General features: G+C 42.0%; 1 protein-coding gene across 2 annotated transcripts in view; it reads right to left on the bottom strand.

Moving 5' to 3' along the window:
- Nucleotides 1-20844, bottom strand: part of CHRNA7 (cholinergic receptor nicotinic alpha 7 subunit) — a 365015-nt gene that overhangs the window by 155840 nt on the left and 188331 nt on the right. For both annotated transcript variants that reach the window (XM_073618832.1, XM_073618831.1), the window contains exon 3: nucleotides 2412-2456. In XM_073618832.1, the coding sequence (XP_073474933.1) occupies nucleotides 2412-2456 (45 nt within the window). The remainder of the gene's footprint in view (nucleotides 1-2411; nucleotides 2457-20844) is intronic.

The following is a 20844-nucleotide window of genomic DNA, read 5'->3' as shown; positions in this document are numbered from 1 at the left end:
CACACTAGTTTGGGTTAATACTATCTATGGTTTTAATTAGTTTTTAATCAATTTTCTAATAAAAGACAATATTTACATATACATGCGACTTTGTGTGTCTCTATTTTGTCAAGTAAACAAAGAGTCTCAGCACAGAGACTTCCACCACTGGCTTTCTCTGCTGGGTTCTGCAGTCACCAGCCAGAGCCAGCAGAAAAGTGAGTAGAGGAAGTCTTCTTTTGCTTTAAACTCTTTGTTTCCAAGTAACAGCAGTAATCTCTAAGCCAGGGCCTGTCACTGCATCTGTTTGGAGAAGAGATGAACAGTGAAAAAGGAGATGATTCTTCTACAGGATTCCAGATGAATCAAGCAGGCATTGAGCACCAGTGACCACTGACTAGCAGTTTCCCCCAATCTCCTCCCCACTAAGCACCAGGACCACCCATCTCCCCCCACTAAGCATCAGGGCCCCAATATCCCCCAACTGAGCATCAGTGACTCCTTGTCCCCCAAATGAGCGCCAGCTACCCCTTCTGTCCCGTGACTGAAAACTAGTGCCCCCTTTTGTCCCCCCACTAAGCATCAATGCCCCCCTTGTTCCCCCAGTGAGCACCAGTGCCCCCTTGTCTCCTTGTCTCCCCACTGAGCACAAGGGCCCCCCATCTCCCCTGACTGAGCGTCAGTCCCACCCTTGTTTCCCTACTGTGTCCACTTTGTTCCCCCAAAGTGCACCAGTGTTCCCCTTTTCTCCCCAATGAGCACTGGTGCCCCCCTTGTCCCCCCACTGAGCAACAATACCCCTCTTGTTCCCTCACTAAGCACCAGTGAGCCCCTTGTCCTCTCACTGAACACCAGTGCCCCATCTCCCCCCCACTGAGCACCAGTGCTCCCCTTGGTACCAATCATTCACTGTTAACATTTACAACTGAAGCATTGTGTTTACTATGCTTCAGTTAATAAACATGAAGCTGCTAAGCACAGAGCACTTCCCATTCATTCACTGCCCAATGCAGTTGAGGCTGCAGAGAAAGGGACTCTGGAATCTGTCCTCAGTCCTTTTCTCAGTCTCCAAAGTGAGGCTTTAGGGGTCTGTTTAGATCCCTGATATTTCACCAAAGCCCCCCAGCAAAGTTCCTAAAAAAATAAAACAAATTTAATAAAATTGTAAGCAATAAAAATAAAAAACTACTAACACCTTCCTCTACATTACTGACACCAACCTCTGCCTTACTGATACCCTCCTTTTCGGGGGGGGGGGGGGGGTGCCGAGGTAAGTCTCCCTAGGTGAAAGAATGTCTAACTTGGCCACTGCTCACTGGGAATGACATCTCTGGTCGCCAATGCTAAATATAATCAAGGGGGCAGGGAGTACCCAGTCATGTCTGCCCATGGTTATATTTAGGCAATGTCATTGCCATAAGATAGCTATGTGGCCATATTTGGGCAATGATGTCAGCTACTATCCTTGCCCCTTTTTTTATTTTGTTTCTGATTCCTGGCCAGAAAATGAATGGGGCTGGGTAAAGTTACTGGTCACTTAAGGCATGACAAGAGGTAGTACCTACTGCTTTATTAACAGTGGAAGAAGAGCTATAATATATAGTAGCAGTAGAAAAAGTATTATATACAGAATGCTCCTGCTGATCGGGCTAAAAGCTTAATGTTCAGATAGCATCCAAATTAGCAAAGTTCAGTCCACAGCTGTGTTCATACAGAACATTTAGCTCATCCCTTTTTATCCATTGTTTTGAATTGTGATTCAAACTATATAATTAGTTATTTGTTTAGAATTGTTTCAGTTATACTAAAAAGCTATAAGAATATCAGGAGGATCAGAAATTCATTTTTTTTCCAATGCTGGATCAAATTGAATTACGCTTTATAGGGAGTTTTTTTGCCTTCCTTTGGATCTACTGTGAGTATAGGATTGCGTACACAGGATTATCTTTTTTTTCCCTTCTATTGGTTGAACCGGATGAACTTTTTTTAACCAGACTAACTATGTAACTATGTCCTCTAATCCCCAGTTTCGGCTTGCTATGACTTTTAAAAACTCCATTGGTGGCACTTTTTGCACATCTCTGGTCTCTGCCACAAGGTAATAAATAAGAGGCCACTGCCTAAACTCATTAGTTTGTAAATTTTACTTTACAGTAACTCTGGCATTGGAATTAGGCACCATCGCTTGATCTTGTAATTACTGAGAAACCTGAGGCTCAAAAGATTTCTATAAAGCTGTGATTTACCTTGCAGTAAGCCATGCAAAACTGCAATATCAGTTTTTGGTGCAGTTGATCTTTATATATTTGCAGTAGCTCTAACCCAAAGAATAATATGAATTTTCTAGTTGCTAAAGCTATTAGGAAAGCTCACACATAAGGCATATGAAGTAGCTCACACATAAGGCATATGAAGTATGCAAACACACTTACCATTTGTAGCCATATATTTGTTGTTAAAACTTGATTTTTCTCATCCTAAAAGGGAACCATAAAGGGGATTATTAGACAGAATTTGCATGCGTAAATGTCATTTATTCTTTTACATTCTTTTAGTAAAAAATTTTCCCAAGACACTTTTTTCCTAAAAGTCCCTATGAAGCCAAAATTTAACTTCAATCTTTTCATGTGCTTTGAAGTGTTTTGTTTCATTTGAGAAGTGTTGCTTTTATTATTAACAGCATGTAACCAGATGAAATGAAGAGTAAATTAGGATTATCAGGCAAACCTACATAAAAAGTAACATCTGTTAGCAACAATATCCAAAACCTGTCCCCTGCATCTATATACCAGGGATGAGCTTTGGAATAATGTCAAACATGAGTTTGACCCAAACTTATTTGCAGTTTGGGAAAACAATGAACTAATATTGCCTTTCATGGCTATAGCAACCAATTATCAATAATACACTTCCTGGCCTCTGAACTGTGATCAGGTGGCTTGAAAGGGCCAATAATGAAGGTTTTATTATGTGCCAGCCCCACCCTATAAAAGTCAGGGTTCTTAGCAGCCTGTTGTCAGTGCTTGTTGCAGAGACCTGAGTAGATGGGGAGAGCACGCAGAGCAGCCCCAATCCCCCCTCTTCTGAGTTCCCATGCTGGTGTTCCTGGCTCCACCTCTTCTCCATCTGCCACCGTAGGAAGCTGCTTCCTATTGTGGCACACCTGCGAGCTCAATCCTGAGATGTGCTGGCTGTGTCCATAGGCACAGACAGCATAGCTTGGTCCCGACTCCCACTCCATCATCACAGGATTTGATTAGCAGGAGCCAAAGGCTCCCCCTGCTATCAATCTGCCCTGTGAGAAGAGAGGGAGAGGGGAGAGAGACGCTACTCTTGGGCACAGCACTGGATTGATACTGATAGTGTTTGCAGGAAGAAATAGTTGCTATTATACAGTGCTAAGCAGTGCTATATGCAGTACTTTAAAAATGTGGTATTGTGCTTCATTACAGTGAATTCCACTGTGGTGGGCTACATAGTGTGTACCCTCCTGTGTTCTCTGTTCTGTATTGTGAGTAATACATTACTGGGAATTGCATTGTGTGACATATATATTACTGTGTACTCCCTCTGTGTTCACAGTGCACATACCCAATATTCCTTTTTAGCACTACCTTTTGTGTGTCAGCAACAACGTCAGTTGCTACTGTATGTAGCGTCTTTTATTCTAGCTATCGTTGATATTTTCACCCTATAACTATTATACTGAATAATGTATTGATATAAACATATATATCTTTTACTTTTTTTATACATGGAACTTTTTTCCTTTGTACTAATGTCCTAACATATAAGCGGTCCTGAAGAAGCAGTATATGCACAAAATGCGTAGACCAATGTTCGGACTAGGATGTGCTTAACCATAAGGTGTATTTACAATGATTTTATTGTATTATATATAGACTTTTTAATTGCTGTAATCAGGGGCTTTGCTAGGTCTACAAAAGATCTGGGCTAGAGCTCATAGCAGCGAAGTAAAGAAAGTCATATGCTTGGACAGGCATACCCATGTATATAATATACGTATGTGAGTGTATGTATATGTGTGTGTGTGTGTGTGTGTGTGTGTGTGTGTGTATATATAAATATTGTTACATATCTGTGTGCGGATCCTGTGCTTTGTTATTATTGATTGATTGGGTCCCTAGAGCCCCCCTCATTACATCAGGTGCCCCCAGGTGTCCTTTCATCCTAGCCCTCAGGTGACCTTGCTGGGTGCTGTGTTCTGCCCACATCCTAATACTCTGGTCTCCCTGCTGGGTGATGTGTTCTGGCCCACATCCTAATTCTCTGGTCTCCCTGCTGGGTGCTGTATTCTGCCCACATCTTAATCCTCTGGTCTCCCTGCTGGGTGCTTTGTTCTGCCCACATCCTAGTCCTGTGGTCTCCCTGCTGGGTACTGTGTTCTGTCCACATCCTAGTCCTCTGGTCTCTTAGCTGGGTGCTGTGTTCTGCCCACATCCTAATCCTCTGGTCTCCCTGCAGAGTGCTGTGCTCTGCCCAGCAAGGAAACCAGAGGACTAGGATGTGGGCAGAACACAGCACCCAGCAAGGAGACCAGAGGATTAGGACCTGAGCAGAGCACAGCACCCAGCAAGGAGACCAGAGGATTAGGATGTGGGCAAAACACAGCACTCTGCAGGGAGACCAGAGGACTAGGATGTGGGTGGAACACAGCACCCAGTTATTCCCTGGTCTATTCCCAATCATGGTGGAGGGTGATTTCATTTTGCAGATATCCCACACATTAGTGAATTCTGCATTCAGCTATTTTAGCTCTGCTGTGTCCCTTGTGATGGTGCATTACATACACCAAGAGATTTTCAGATTTCTGCTGACTTTAGAATCACCATATCTACCCCTGCTATAAACACACACAATACAGGGTGCACCTTTTCTGCCTGCCAACGGACACCTCCCTTCGTTCACAGTGTTTACACAAGCCTTGTAAAAGATTATTGCAGTGGGGCTGACTGTTCAATTTGCATGAAAAGAGACAGCTTTTAGATGTCAGAGTCAGGAGGCAGCTCAGCACTTCCAGGGTGAACAGTAATGAGAGGAGAGGGTGAGAATCATCACACAGCAGACAGTTAAACAAGCAGGAAATCAAAATAGAAGAATACGAAGGTGGTGAGCGTCAAAGTACAGGGAGCATCAGACACACAAGGGGCTTCTACAGACAATGCTTGGGGAAGAATTACAATCACTCATGGAGCCTCAATAATCGGATATTGACCATGCATCACTGCCCTGCAGTCCCGCGCTGACACATGAGCTGTGTCGGCTCTCTGCCACCCCCTGCAGGATGGAGGGAGGAGAACACACACTCTTCTCTCTAGCTATCTTAGCACACTCAAGCAGAAAAAGTGGCAACCCTAGACTCTGGGCTATGGGCACCAGATTCGGGGGTCCAGCCTCAATAGCCACCCCCAAATAACGCCACTGGCTGTAATAAAGTATAATAATATTATTTTTATAATTTATCTTGAAAGGTGTGTTCGATTTATGCTCTCTTGCATGTTATCTATAAAATCCTTGTTTTTTTGTTTTTTTTTCTCTCTTGGTTTGTTTAAGTTTCAGCATGATAACCCCTGGAAATGGATAAGAATATAAGTAATTAGTGCCCCCCACGCCTTGTATTTGGTGGAAGCTACTGCCAACAGCACCATAGTGGTTTGCAACCTCTGCATGCAGCACATAAAATGTGGTAAATCTACCAGTCATCTGATTACCTGAGGAGACACATTGTTCAACCACAAAGCTCAGTGGATGCAGCACATCAATACTACGGTCAGCAGCAAGTGTCCGCACTCATTCTATTACTCATTCTTCACTTTGCGCCTCTCCTCCCAATCAACAGAATTCTCCATCAGCATCCACTGCAACATCAGCAGTGTCAATTGGTAGGAATGGAATTCTGACATGGTGTTTGAGAGGCTTAATTTACAACATATTGAACTGTAATAAGGCTCAGCAGGGGGGAGTAGGGCCATGCATAGCCTTACATTTTATTATAAGTCTCCTAACCCACTCCGTTGTCTCCAGCATGATCCTTAACCAGGCATGTATCTCTTTTCCATTTGCTGGAGTGGAAGAAAAAAAATGTCCTCCAATCACTACCCATGCCCAGCAAACCTACTGGCAACAGTAGGTTTGCTGGGCAGTGGTGATCAGAATGATTAGCCACGATGAGGGAGGGATCAGGGACATGATCCCTCTGATGTTCCTGCTGGAGCACACACTACTGGAGCACACACTTCATCTACTACTTTCATCTTTGTGAGGAAGAGACAGCATTAAGTAAAGGAGTACAAGGAGAACAGTTGGGGTTCTGGTGGTGAGGAGGAGGAAATCAGACAATTGTTCAGGAATGTGTTTCACACTTCCTAAACCATTGGGAGATTGTTGAAGACACCGTTGCCCTTAATCATACTGAGGACCCTGGGCCCCCTGTAGCATGCAGTTTTTGAAAAATGGGCTTTTTCATTCTGTAATGCCTGCTCAAGGACCTCATGATTCATTCAGGCCAAGAAGGAGAGGAAACATTACTCCTTGGCAATGCTTTTGGATCCTTGATACAGGGGTAAAATGACAAATCTCATTCTGCCATATCAGATGGAGCAAAAAGTGCATCTTTTGAAAGAGGTGCTGCAGAAGAACCCCTGGGCCGCCTTCACAGAGAGTGGCAGGATCTTCTTGTATGATGAATTTGTCTCCATTACTCCAATTGCTTATAGGAGGAGCAGTGGTGGCAGTCCCTGCCTCAGCAATACCTCAGAATACATCAGAACACATCAGACAGACCTGGCTGTTGGCAGCCATCAAAGGCAATGCATAAACCATATGATTCCAGATTACCTAGGAACAAGAGCAGATATGGACACCCTTGGAACCAAGAACCCCATGGGCTTTTGGGTCTCCAGCTGATGCATTGACTGGATCTTGTACAGTACATGATGAAGCCATTGGTCTGTCCTACAGTCAATGTGCTGTTGGGGGGAGAATGGGGGCATTCAATGCAGCGGTGAGGTGGCTCTGTGACACAGTGATGAATCTTCCTGTCCCCTAACTTAGTTAAATGGCTTAGTTTCATAAAAACAAATGAGACCTGGATCAATAATGATTAAAAAACCCTTTCACCTAATGACTAAATGTTTGCTTGTAATCTGGCCCAAAAATGTTATTTTACCTTACACTGGCTTCCCACCATTAACCAGCTCCTGTAATTACCATCCCCTGCCACCACAGCTGGCCCATCATCATTACCACTAGCATCTCCTGCCACTACTGCTGGTCTGCCACTATTACCAGCTTTTGTCACCTCTGTTGGCCTACTACCATAACCAGCTCCTGCCGCTACCACTGGCCTGCCACCATTACCTTCTCCTGTCGCTGTCACCATTACCAGGTCCTGCCAACATTGCTGGCTTGCCACCGTTAACATCTCCGGCCGCCACTGCTGATCTGCCACAATTACCAGTTCCTACTAGCAGCACCGGCCTGCCCCCATTATTAGCTTCTGTCACCTCCGTTGACCTGCCACTATTATAAAGTCCTGCCACTGCTGCTGGCCTGCCATTATAAGGTCCCCCCACCACTGCTGGCCTTCCAGAATTAAAGCTCCTGCCACCACTACTGGCCTGCTACCATTACCAGCTCATGCCACCACTGTTAGCCTGCCACCATAACCATCCCCTGTTATTGCTACTGGTCTTCCTCCATTATCAGCTCCTGAAGCCTCCCCTGTCCCATTCTGGTGCTTCAGCACTGTAAAGGTGCCAAACAGAATTTTTCTACAGCTGTGTCTCAGTTGAAAAATTTAATTTTTTTCTGCAGTGCACAGTTAGGTTATTTTGTGTTCTTAAAATGTTCTTTAACTCTTCTGGTCAAATATTTTTAAGACTTTTTTTCTCTTAAGATTAAATGTTGGAAAATATTAACTTTGCACTGTAAAAGGCAATAGAAACTAACACTTCTCACATATTTCAAATATTACAGATATTTTTCATAACTTTAGCGCTACTTATGAGACATTCACAAGGGAATTTTTTTTATACATAGGCCCCTAAGAGTAGCATTTGAGGGAACAAATGGATTTCTGAGGTGTAAGATACACAAGTAGTATATGGTAGTGATTAACTGTGCATTATTACTCCATGCATCTTAGGTTGCTTACTCAATCGGAAAAATGTTTTTCCAGTTAGTAACTAGTCATAGCTGATAACAGTAGCATTACTGAGCTCTAAAATCCTTGCAGTTTATGCCTACAATCACCCCACTTTGAGCTACACAGAGGAATGATCAGACTTTCTGTATAAATCCATTGGTTAGTGTGAAATTGTGCTCTTGCATTATTTATTGCCATCATGTGGTTTTACTCACTGTCACATTGCAATTCTAAGCTCCTGCTTCCATCTTTTTTTTTTTTTTTTTGGGGGGGGGGTTTGAATTGCATGCGTTTGTTGAAATTTTAATTTGAAATCTGGTCTAGAGCAAGGGCTGCAGAAGATTTTGGCACTATAAAAATTATTATTGCTATATATTTTTGTTTTATTGCAATATACATTTATAGTTAATGAATTATTTAATTATACTGGAAGTCACATGAGCACTGCAAAGATACACACAATATTAGCACTAGATACTCCCAAACAGAAGTATGAAGGGTTAAATACCTAAAGCAAAGGTTTACCAAAACAAATTCTATTGCTTTGTATTTTTATCAAACAGATATAGCATAATGAAATAAAAAAACTTTTTTTGTATTCATTTATTTGCTGATGCACCCCTGAAAATCAGCTCTGTCATGAGCATTGAAGAGCTACTTATGAATGCAAGCATTGCAGATTGTATACAGTATATTCCTCCCCAAAGTGGGGGGAAGTGACAGCAATTACTTCAGTGGGCTTTAAGAGACTCTTATTTTAAAGGTCCTGGTTTGCATTGCTTTGGCTAATTGCAAATGCAGCTTTATTTTGTCTTAGACAAATACGATTTTTGAACTGAAGCAGCTCCTGCTATCACTGTGGACAGCCACACACTGTATCCTGAAAAGGATTAGCTGAAAGCCACAGGCTTCTGGTACACAATATAAATTGTGTCACTCTTATATCTTGATTTTAGTTGAATTTAGTTGTATCCGCTGAGGTGCTAATTGTTATCCATTTGTTGAACATTGGGCATGTATAGTAAAAAAATATAATTGAAGCATACAAGGCCTGTGTAATATGCCCTGTCTATCTGCCCCACTGCCAGTGTTGCCAACCTACCAGATTGAAATTTACTGATACAACACCCAAAATTTACTGGCACAGCCAAGTTTTTACTGGCCTTTCCAAAATTTACAAAATTACAGTTTTAAGTGCACATTTTAGTATTTAGGCTACAAACAAGTACACAATGAGATTAGCAATGTGATATATGGTAGATATTAAGGCAAAAAACATATTTATTTTATTTTGGATACAGTAAGTAAAGTAGCTCAGGGACAGTACTCAGAAAGGCAAGAAATTAGAATGGGCGCACATGAAATCAACTCTCACAGTGACACTGATAGCAGTGTGCAGCAGCACAGATCACCGACACCCCCCCCCCCCCCCGAGTCATAGTAGCAGTCTCTTTCCATCCCAGATAGTCCCTTCAGCCCACTCCAGTCCAAACAGTCCCACTACCAGCCTGCCTTGCTCCCATCCCGCAGACCCACACACGAGACTTTGGCTGCGCCACTCTGTTCCCTTGCACCATGACATCACACGACACAGCAGTGCCCCCTAAACACAGGCACTCGAATGGTCCCCATATTTTTTACTGGCAACCAACCTTTTCCTGTTGCTGGCATTTACTGTCAGGCGAAAAGTGCCTGTCTTTTACTGACTTTTACAGTAAAAATACTGACGTTTGGCAACACTGCCCACTGCCAATCCCCTCTTTGCATCTGTTATCTATTCCTGAGCTATCAAAATGATAGCCTGGTGTTGCTGTGTAAAAATAGACCTTTTGACCAGTGGCGGCCCATCCATACGGGGAGCCACCCCCTAATCTATGTGCCCCGCCCCAATCTACATGCAGGGCACTGGACGCATAGATTTCAATAGGGTCTTTTTTCGAAGCACATGATTAGATCATAAGGCCCAGGAGCGAGGAGTAGCTGAAGCGAAGCACAGCAGCCCTACCCCAGATCCTTGTCATCTGCCTCCTAAGGTAAGGAGGCCTCTGATCACCGTCTTTCCGTTCATCTCCCGTGCTCAGAGGGGTGATCTCCACCTTCTTGTCCATCTCCCATGGGGGGGGGATCACTGCCTTCCCGTTTATCTCCCGTGCTCAGGGGGGTGATCTCCGCCTTCTTGTCCATCTCCCATGGGGGGGATCAACGCCTTCCCATTCATCTCCCACACGGAGGGTTGATCTCTGCCTTCTTGTCCATCTCCCATGGGCGGGTGGCATTGGTTTGCCGACCCCCCCCAAAAAAAAATATTGAGCACCAGCCACCACTGCTTCCCAGTGTTTATACTTTTTAGATGTGAAATACACAGTGCCTTGAAAAAGTATTCATGCTCCTTGACATTTTCCACATGTCATGTTATAACCATAAATGTAAAAGTAACATTGTTTCCTTAAAGCAGTAGTAAACCACCATTAAAATAAAAATAAAGTGGGCCCCTCTGCAGGGTTATTTCATAATGTACTAGTATGCACCACACCTTACCTGTAACGGATCTCCGGTGCTGCAATCTTCACCCGGTCTTCGTTCCGGGTTCCTGGGCTCCAGGTAAGCCTTATTATAGGCTTACCTGTAGGTACAAGTTCAAAAGTGGAGTTTACCTTGAGGCCTTGAGGCGATTCAGTTCGCATTTGCAGTGCTCTACAAATCATTCATTCATTCATTCATTCATTCATTCATTCATTCATTCATTCATGTACAGATCAAAGGGATTAGCTTCAATCTGCATATGATGTCAGCTATAGCAATCTTTCATCTTCACCCAGTCTTCCTTCTGGGTTTGTAGTGCACATTTAGGAGATATTCATTTTACCTACAGGTAAGCTTGATTATAAAAACTTACCTGTAAGTAAAAGTTGCAGAAAAGAGTTTACTACCGCTTTAAACTGGACAAATAAAAGAATAAAAAGTATACTTGTCAAGAGTCTGTGATAGAGAGCCCTTGTAGATTGCCAACTCGGGGGTTCCCCAGTGCGTGGAGTCTAAGCCCCAACCTGCTTCTTCACCAGAGCCCCTGATGGTGGGGATGGACTTGCAGCAAGCTGAAACCAGGTCGCGGTCCCCAGGTATGCCCAGCTGAGGATGCAGAGACCAAATGCATGTGCAGAGTACAACGGCAGGAGACGACAGGAAATCCAGAAGACAAGCTGAGATCAGGGCCAGTCGTGAATAAGCATAGATGTTAACAAAGCCGGGGTCAGTACACGGCTAGTCAGTTACAGGATTCACAAGTGACCGGGAGCTCAGAGAACTGTGAAGTCGCTCAAGTAAGGAGCACTGCACTGAGCACGTGTAAATATAGGGAGGCAAACAGGGAGGTGACCCAGGAAGTAATAGAAGGGAAAAGTATATAAACCCACAGTGGAGCAGGTGACAATCAAAGGTGAACAGAGAAGCCAAACACCACATGTGAAATGAAGGCACGGATCTAGCAGAACCATGCAGCAAGGCGGGAAGAGTTTCACAAACAGAAATCTGCAGGCTAGACTGTGACAATACTTTTATCTATAAAAACACTAGAAGCACTGATCAAAGTAGAAAAAGTGTTTGTTTGTTTTTTTGTTTTTTTTTTTAGTTTTGTTTGTTTTTAGGTGATTCATAGGCAAAAAACTAAGACATGCAAGGCAATATTGTGAAAAGAAGGCATAGTTTATCCTAGAAAGAATATACAAATAACAATGTATTACTTGGTTGCCATATTTAATGACAAAGTTATTGCTGAATAAGCAGGTCCATATGAGAAATGTAAAACCTGTGTTAATCCATAAGGGGTGTACAGCAGTGGCAGTGCTCAATATTTTTGGGGGGCGGTAACAACCATTGCACCCCCCTCCGGGAGATGGATGGGAAGACGGTGATCCCCCAACCACATACCCCCCCTTTGGGAGACGGACATGAAGGTGGCAATCAACACCCCTGTGGGAGACGGACAGACAGAGGCCTTCTTACCTTTAGGAGGCAGATGACAGGGATCTCGCTCCTCGCTTCGGGGCTATTGCTTCTCCTCCTGGCCGAAAATCAACTGGGTCCTGAGACTCCCTGGCCAATCGAATGTCAGGACCCGCTTCCTGATTGGCCCGGGAGGAGAAGCAGGAAGACAATAGTGAATATTAATTCACTATTGTCACACAAGTGGGTGGGCTCAGGGCACAGTACTCTGTGCCCTGAGCCCACCCTTTTTTTAAGCCAATTAGAGCCTCATGCTCTAAATACTTGCTTAAAAAAAAAAGACGCGTTGAAATCCATGCGTCCGGCACCCTGCATTTAGATTAGGGGTGGGGCGCATAGATTAAAAAATGGTTAAACCTCCTGTTTTGCTGTCTGTATCACTTTTGGGATGGTTACCCTTCACTTCCCATCATGGTGAAGTTGCAGAAAATCTCAACAAAGTTAGGAGAATTTCCCACTTAAAGAGCTGCCACTAGAACAGATGTTCCCATTGGAATATTTCCCTTCATTTCTGTAAAATGTTGGATTTTGCCATCACTTTCTGTCTCAGTATCAATGGTCTCCAGGACAAATACAGAGGGTGAATCTACCAGCAGGGACGACAACAGCAATAAAAACATGACAGAAGTTCTAACCCTTCCTTATGCTATCCAAAACCGAAAAAAAAGTGTCTATTCATACATTTCAATCTTTGTGTAACCATTTAAGGGATAATAAAGTATGGAGAAATATTTCGTACAGAATATGTAAACACACAGCAAAAACACACATGCAGGCCGCAGTCATGATTTACTCTGAGCTTAATGGCCCAATAGCACATGCCCTGCACAAGTTTGACATTCATAGGATAATTGTTTGTCCAGAATTTACTTCTGCCAATCTAGCAGAAAGACATTCTTCATGTCTCACTTATGCTTGCCTTCTAACTACTTATTATTCCCACTGACACCCATTAGAAAAAAAATAGATGCAATTCCTACACACAGCTTTCAAGACAGATAATGGCTATACAGTGTTGTTGTTCTGTCCACTTAGCTTTCATGTTAGAAAATCAAAATTCCTGATAATCGATAAGTGATAATCCTGGATATGTATGCAGAAAAAATATTCAGGAATACATACTTCTATGTATTTTAGAAGTTTTAAGTCATCAAAACTATAACTGATATCAGGTAATACCATTGCAATTCATAAATATTTTATGTACAAATTAGTGTGTAGATGAGTCAGTGGTGCTCTAAGGCCTCATGTACACTGCTGCTACATTCAGAGGCAGTTGGATGCTTTTTTTCAGCTGCCCCTGAACTCATCCAATGATATCTTATGTGTACATGTACACAGGTTCGTTTAATGTCGTTTTTAGGCAGTTGCGTTTAGAGGCTTTTCTTTGAAGACAAAAAATGACTTCAAACGCCGAAGTTTCCAAGGTTTCAGACGCCAAACGCATCTAAATGGAGCTAAACGCAGTACCGGTGTTTAGCCGCGTTTTCATTTAGAAGCGTTTTTAAAGCAAATGATGAAAAACAACTAAAAATATATTTTAAAAATTTGTAATTGCTTGCAATGGACATGCAAGTAAAATTTAAAAAAAATATATTAGGGAAACTACGCAGCTGTACATACATGTTGGAAAAATATCCTACAGACATGCACTGCGCAATCAATGGATGAGTCCAGTAATGATGAACTCTGGTCCTCGCATGGAATTTTCAACGTCTTTCCAGCCTCATCAACAGCAACATCAGGAGCATTTCCTCACATATGCTGATTATGGGATCCATAGTAAAAGCACTGAAATTGAGGTAGATAAAAGTACACTGCTGCTCTCTCAGCTGCTGCTACTCACTCTGGTCTCACAGAATGGCTGAAATAGTTAAATAATACTGTTTTTTGTGCTTTGGGAGGGTCTCATGTTATTTTAAATAAACGCTCCTAGACACAAACGTGGCAAAACATCATTAAACGCAACTAAACGCAGCATGCAAACGCGGCTAAATGGGCATTTTAAACGCCGGTTTCAAGCTGTCAAAAAAATCATTCAGAAGGGGTTGCCTCAGTGTCCCGTGTACATTAGGCCTAAATGAGCAGTGACAAGGAGAAAAAGAGGGATAAAAAGCCATGAGAAAGACCCTTCTAAAGCCTCGTACACATGATCGGATTTTTTGCCGGGAATTGTGTGATGACAGGCTGTTGGCGAAAAATCCAAGTGTGTGTATGCTCCATCGGACAATTGTTGTCGGATTTTCCTCCAACAAACGTTGGATGTCAGGTTTTAAAATTTTCCACGCACAAATGTGTGTTCTCTGATTTTCCGACCATGTGTACACAAGTCCGTCAAACAAAGGTCCAAAGTACAAACACGCATGCTCGGAAGCAAGGACGAGCCAGAAGCTGTCGGTCTTGTAAACTAGCATTCGTAATGGAGAATTAACATTCGTGATGTGGCAAATTATGAAATCTCCAAATGCAGCGGACATTCTCTTAATAATGAAGCTGCTTTGCTGGTGATATTGATGGAGTTATTGCAAACACATTTTCAAGGGATTTTTTTTTCTAGTGATATCAAGGATAATATTATTATTTTTTTTTTTTGGGCAAGTTACCACAACACCATTATCATAGTTTTTCAGATCAAAGATACAACTATGTTGGTGTCCCTTGTCAATTTTACATTGTACTTTTTTAAATGTAACTGCCTACCCCCAAACTGTCATTTGAAGTAAAACACACAGGCAAGTATTATTCTACACAATTTTTTTATTGTGCATTAAAAAAAGAAAACAAATAAAATTAGACATGCTATCTGCCAATAGAACTTAACCAAAAAGTGCATTATATGCATCCAAAATATAGAAAATATACCAAATTAAATCATTATTCAACCAAAAAAAATAATGTCAAAGCAATAACTCCAAGGCCAATAATAAATAACACGTTATCTCCTCTGATTCTGCAACATGTCTGGCTGACGAACGGCCATTCAGAAACGAACTGAAAAGCATGAACTGAAAAAAAGAGCAAAATGAAAAGCGTGAATCAACACTCACCAAACTTCGCAATTAGCAGAAGGAGCCCAAAGTTTGGCACTAATGAGCTGAAAAAACCACATAGTACGTCAGTACGTTCGTGTTTGTTGATCAACAATTCCTTGTCGTTTGTATGCAAGTTTGGGCCAATGCCCTTCGGACAAAAGTCCACGGTTTTGGTGGCCAACAATCCGATCGTGTGTACGGGGCTTTAGAGTAGTATTTAGTTGTACGTATGTAAAAAGTAGAGCAAACAAGTGTAGTAAGCGTATACTCACAGTCATAAGGTTGCTGGATACTTGTCTCAGGGTCACGCAACCTATTTTAGCACATGTGGAGGATATTACTGTCTCCATGAAGAGTGTGGGTGGTCACACTTAATGCTTGTCTGGGTTTTCTGGAAATTCTTGCACTGCGCAGGTTAGTAATTAGATTGAATGAACGATGGTAGAAGGAATGAGGCCCCAAAATGGATCCAGTGTGTGGTCAGTGGAGGCGTCCATTAAATAAATAAATGCTTCCAAGTAGATTCTTCAGGAAGGTTGGTATTGATCATAAAAACAGGTTAAAACAACATCCAATATGATGATTTATGGTCAATTAATACCAACCTTCTTGAAGAATCCACCTGGAAGCATCTTTTTATTTAATGGGTGCCCCTGCTGACTACATACTGGTTCCATTTTGGGGCCTTATCCTTTACATCAAGTTAGTGTGTAGGCCTTCTGTGGTTTTGAATCTATTAAAACAACTTCCAAAAACTAGGAGGAAAAACTCTGTCCCGTGATGGCAAAAATATTGTGGCGCCATCCACATAGGAATCTCAAAGTTCTAATGGTCAGAGACACCAGAAAAATAACTAGTAAACTTAAGCCTAGTACACACGGGCTGAATTTCAGACAACAACAGCCGGTTCAATAAAAACTGGCGTACATTCAGCCCATGTGTATGGCAGCCGGTCCAACAGAAGCTGGTCATTTGGCCAGCTTCTGTCAGACGAGCATGCTTGAAAACCAGCAGCCGATCGGCTCCCAATCAGCGCTCTGAGCCAATGGCTGGCCGGGTGCGCCATCCCCCTGTCAGAACATAATAGAACAGCTGGGAAGATAAGAATGAAAAACACTAGTGGTGTGTACCAGGCTTTACATATATAGTTACATATATGGTTGTATAAGAACTTATTCTAATCCAGCTATCATTAGGAGTGTGAAGTTAGCAGCAAGACTAGCGCTGCAAATTCAAACGTTCTGTTGACAGCTCGTACAAAGTTCTTTTTAGCATCTGCAGATTCAGATCATTGAATTGTGCTGGTTTTTAAAAAGTAGGTATTTGAAACTTCAAGTCTTTCTAATTAGTTGTCGATACTATTTGATATAAAAAGGAAGTGTAACAGGAGTCTTCTTTATAGATCACACTGCCCTGTAAGATCATTTCAATAGCAGTGAAGCCCAATTATTTTCAGATCTCTAATAAAATAGTAAATCTACATGAAACACATTTTTCATATTCTTTCAATTATGTACAGGAAGTGTAAAAATGTCTTCAATACCTTTTAATTACTTTGTGCACCTTACTAAGAACCATTTCTATGTACTGATCCTGTCCTTGCAATAAATCCTATTGTACATTTTGTACCTACTTGAGTCTACCTAATTAAAGTTAAATGTTTATCTCCTGTGGTTTTTTTGTTGATTTTTTTTTTTATATGAGACCACAGTGAGGCATTTTAATTCATAATTAGTACAGAGCTGGCAATCAGCATGCACATGTGCAAAGCTATGCTGTTCCCTCTTATTGTTGTTTGTCACTCAGTTGTCTTTTCCTAGGTTGTGGGTTTTACTTTGATCACCCTAAGGCTCCATTCACATAAATGCAAATTGGATGCGTTTTGAACCGCATTGGATTTGCATGATTTGTGAACCAAAACAGCTTTCTTTGGAGCCGTTTCACAAATCCAGAGAGCAGCGGCAGTGTGAATTTGAAAAGAGTCCTGTGCATTTTCTGAATACTGTAGTGTTGTTCAGATGCGAATTCCAGGCTCATTGCCTTCTATGGAAAAGCACCTTGTCTCCATGTTTTTTTTTTTTTTTAAAGGTGTTTATTTTTGGATTTTTACAATGAAAATAATACAAAAAAGATGAAATAATAAAAGAACCAAGAATACAGACTGCTCTACATACATGTATGTCATAGGTATTTAGCTCCATGAAGATATAACATAAGTCATGAAGTAGTACAGCTGTAAAAAACAGTAATACCCCAACCAGAACAAAGTCACACCATTCATACACACACCCATACACACATCTGTCACCCACGACCACCAGTAATACAGCATAATTCCGGCACGCCTTGTGGAATAAACTCTCACCAGAGTGTATACAAATTTCCATCCACATTAAGATATATGTCAAATAATGTTTGCTAAGAACACATCTCCTCGCCTCCTCACTGAGATAACTGCGAGGAGAGGACATCCCCCCAGAAGTCCCTCGAAACATCCAGCCATGGCTGCCAGATCCTGGTGAACTTCCTAGGGCATGCCCTACTCTTGTATATCAACTTAAATTTTGGGAGAGTCCCATGAACAATACGGAAGAAGGCTTGGGCTGAAGGGGGTTCAGTATCTTTCCAATGCAGTAAAATTGTCTTACGTGGATAAAACAATAAAATACGTATCAACATCCTAGTGTGAGTACGAGGAACACTATCATTTAGTACTCCCAGAAGTCCGACCTCTGGAGTTTGCGGCAGCGGTATATGTAGCTTATGGTTGAAAAAGGAAAAAACATCTTTCCAGAATGCTGTAAGTCCAGGACATGTCCAAAACATATGAAAGAAATCAGCAGCAATCCTTTTACATCTAGCGCATGCAGTATCTTGACCCAGTCCCATTGCAACCAACCTAGCGACCTTGTCTCCTTATTAATGGGGACAAGGGCCTCTCTCCCCCCAATCCGGGCCAGTGGTTGTGCGGGTCTATGGGCGGGGGCCTTATCGGGGCTTACCCCCCCACATGTAAATGAGTATGGGGTACATTGTACTCCTACTCAGTTACCAAAAAAAGTGTCAAAAAGAAATAAAAACAGACAGTTTTTAACAATTTCTTTATTAAAAAAACACAAAAACAATGTCCCAATTGTAAATCCAGCGTCAATCACGATAAACACAGCTACCGCCATATATATGAATATGTACCCCATACTCATTCACATGGGGAGGGCAAGATCTGGGGGTCTAAAAATCCATACCAGACCTGAAGGGCCTGGTATGGGGGGGGCCACATGTGTTTTTTTTCTCAAATTTTATTGACAGCTGTCAATGGGGAACAGCTCCTTGACCACTTCCCGGCTGCCCACTGCAGATATACTGCAGCAGTGCAGCTGCTCTGTGCCAGGTCATGTACCTAGTATGTGATCTGACACTTCAGGGTCCTTGGCCGTGCACACGTGCTGCCGGTGACCTGCTCCCCCAGTGGAGGGTACCGTGGACTCAATGTCGGTTGGCACCCGCCGATTGTACATTACACAGGCAGAATGCCGATCTGCCTATGTAAATAAGGCAGATTCCTATTCTGTCAGTAGGGAAGGTACTGATCCTGTGTTCCTGCAAAGCAGGAATATGTATCAATGCCTTCCCATAGTAAAAACACCTCCCCCACTGTGACTTTTAACACTCGGTACACAAACAAGACCTTCCCTATTAAGCGGATCATAGAAAAATATTGGGGTATTCTTCACCGAGATCCTTGTTTGACCAATGTTATTCCAGAACGGCCGAATGTAATTTTCCGTAGACCCAAGAACTTAAGTGGACATATTGCTCCAAGCAGAGTCCATAAACCCAAAACTGTGGCCAACCAATGTTGGAGCAGTTTATTTGACCAAAAGGGTAGCTTTAAGTGCGGTGTCCCCAACTGTGGAGCATGCCAAAACATGTGGCATGGGAAGAAGCAGGTTACAGGTAGTGATGGCCAAAACCATGCCATTCAGCAATTCATCAATTGTGATTCACAATTTGTAGTATGTTGTCTGATATGCCCCTCTTTATGTGGGCCGCACCATCTGGGCTTTACGCACATGGTTTGGGGAGCATAATAGGAATATACTCAAAAGTGTTGACATCCATTCACTACCATTACACTGAAACTTTACAGTGAAACTTAAAGGTCATTTTTTAAAGTTTTTAAACTAACATCTCTTTTTTTACAATCTATTATAATTATAATATTTTATAGGTGTTGGCTAAATGTTCCAAATTATTAATATATATCCAGTATTGTTATGCACTGATGGTTTAGCAATTGTTCTGTTTTAATGTGGCCATTTCTGGACTTGTAGAGCTGGCTGGGGTTCTTCTTTACCTGGAAGTTGTGATGCACACCAGGAGCTTTGCCTTCCCCCTTCGCCTCTCCTGGATGCAGGGGGGTTAAGCAGGTTTTTGTCCGATGGACATTGGCGCCCCGCACTGGACGTATGATGTCAACCCACGTGATGTTATGGCGATGTTATGACGCCTGTACGTTGTTTGACATCCGTGTCTGTTACATGAGGTGGTGTTGCTTTGGCACCATTTCCTGGGCAGCGTCCGGCGCTCAGGTGATGGCACCTCCCCTCATTAGCAATGTTTGTGTGATGTTTGGAGAGACCCGTGGTTAGACGTTTGGTATAAGTAATAGTCTCAGCTGGACTGGAATTTTTTTTTTTCCTCTTGGGACACTGTGGATCATATGTTGGACGATGACTCTAATATTCGGGACTATAATGTATGTGCTCTGGCATGTCTCTCTCTTTATACTGGTTTCTTTTGTTTCTGATCTTTCCTTTTGATTTTATGAGCCCCCTGTGGGGAAATCTCACTGTGGTTCCATTACTAGTTTATTTTCCTTTTTCTTTTGGGTTTTACTGTTTTTTGCTTCCTTGATCCAATTAGCAGTCATAGGTTATACGCTATACACTTATATACATTTGCATATACTTATGCATATATTTATGCACATCAAAATATTTTCCACAGAAACCTTGTTGGCATAACTATTGACCATTATATGTGGATTTGTATTCCTCTAGAAGTATGTCTATTTGTACCTTTGGTCCCCACAGGTCATACAGCCACATCTTCCATGATAGAAATCCCCAGAAGCCTTCAGCCTTTAGTACCACCATGTTTAATTTAGAGTTGATCTGTAAGTAATTTAGGGGGGTATCCGATTGATTTGGTGCCCCCCTCCCCTTTGTTGAGGATTAGGTCTTATTATCAGACTATATTGTTGTTTATTTATTCTCTGCAGATACGCATCTTGCATCTGCTCCAGTGGAAGTGAATGGAGTTCCATGAAACAAGTTGAGCTTTTTGGATGCAGCTTTATTACCTTTATTACTATATCCTTTGGACTTTATACATTATTTTTTTTTTTTACAATCATGAATGAATTTTTCATCTTTTTATGTGGATACAATATATATGATTATCAGAATAAATTAAAAGTATGGAGCAAACTCAGATGAATAAATCAATATAAATCCTTAAGAAACTGTATATTCAGTCCAAAATAGTTTTCCACAATAAGAGCACAGTAAATTGTGAGAAAAAAGAAAATATCCTCAGAAAGAATCCAGTCACCGTAGTGGAAGGATTTTGTGCAGTGACTAACAATTGTTTTCTGTGCTC

The sequence above is a fragment of the Aquarana catesbeiana genome, linkage group LG03 (assembly GCF_042186555.1).
Source record: "Aquarana catesbeiana isolate 2022-GZ linkage group LG03, ASM4218655v1, whole genome shotgun sequence".
NCBI classification, from domain to species: Eukaryota; Metazoa; Chordata; class Amphibia; order Anura; family Ranidae; genus Aquarana; species Aquarana catesbeiana.
Note: the sequence above shows the minus strand (reverse complement) of the source record. Positions and strands in the feature narration are given on the sequence as shown.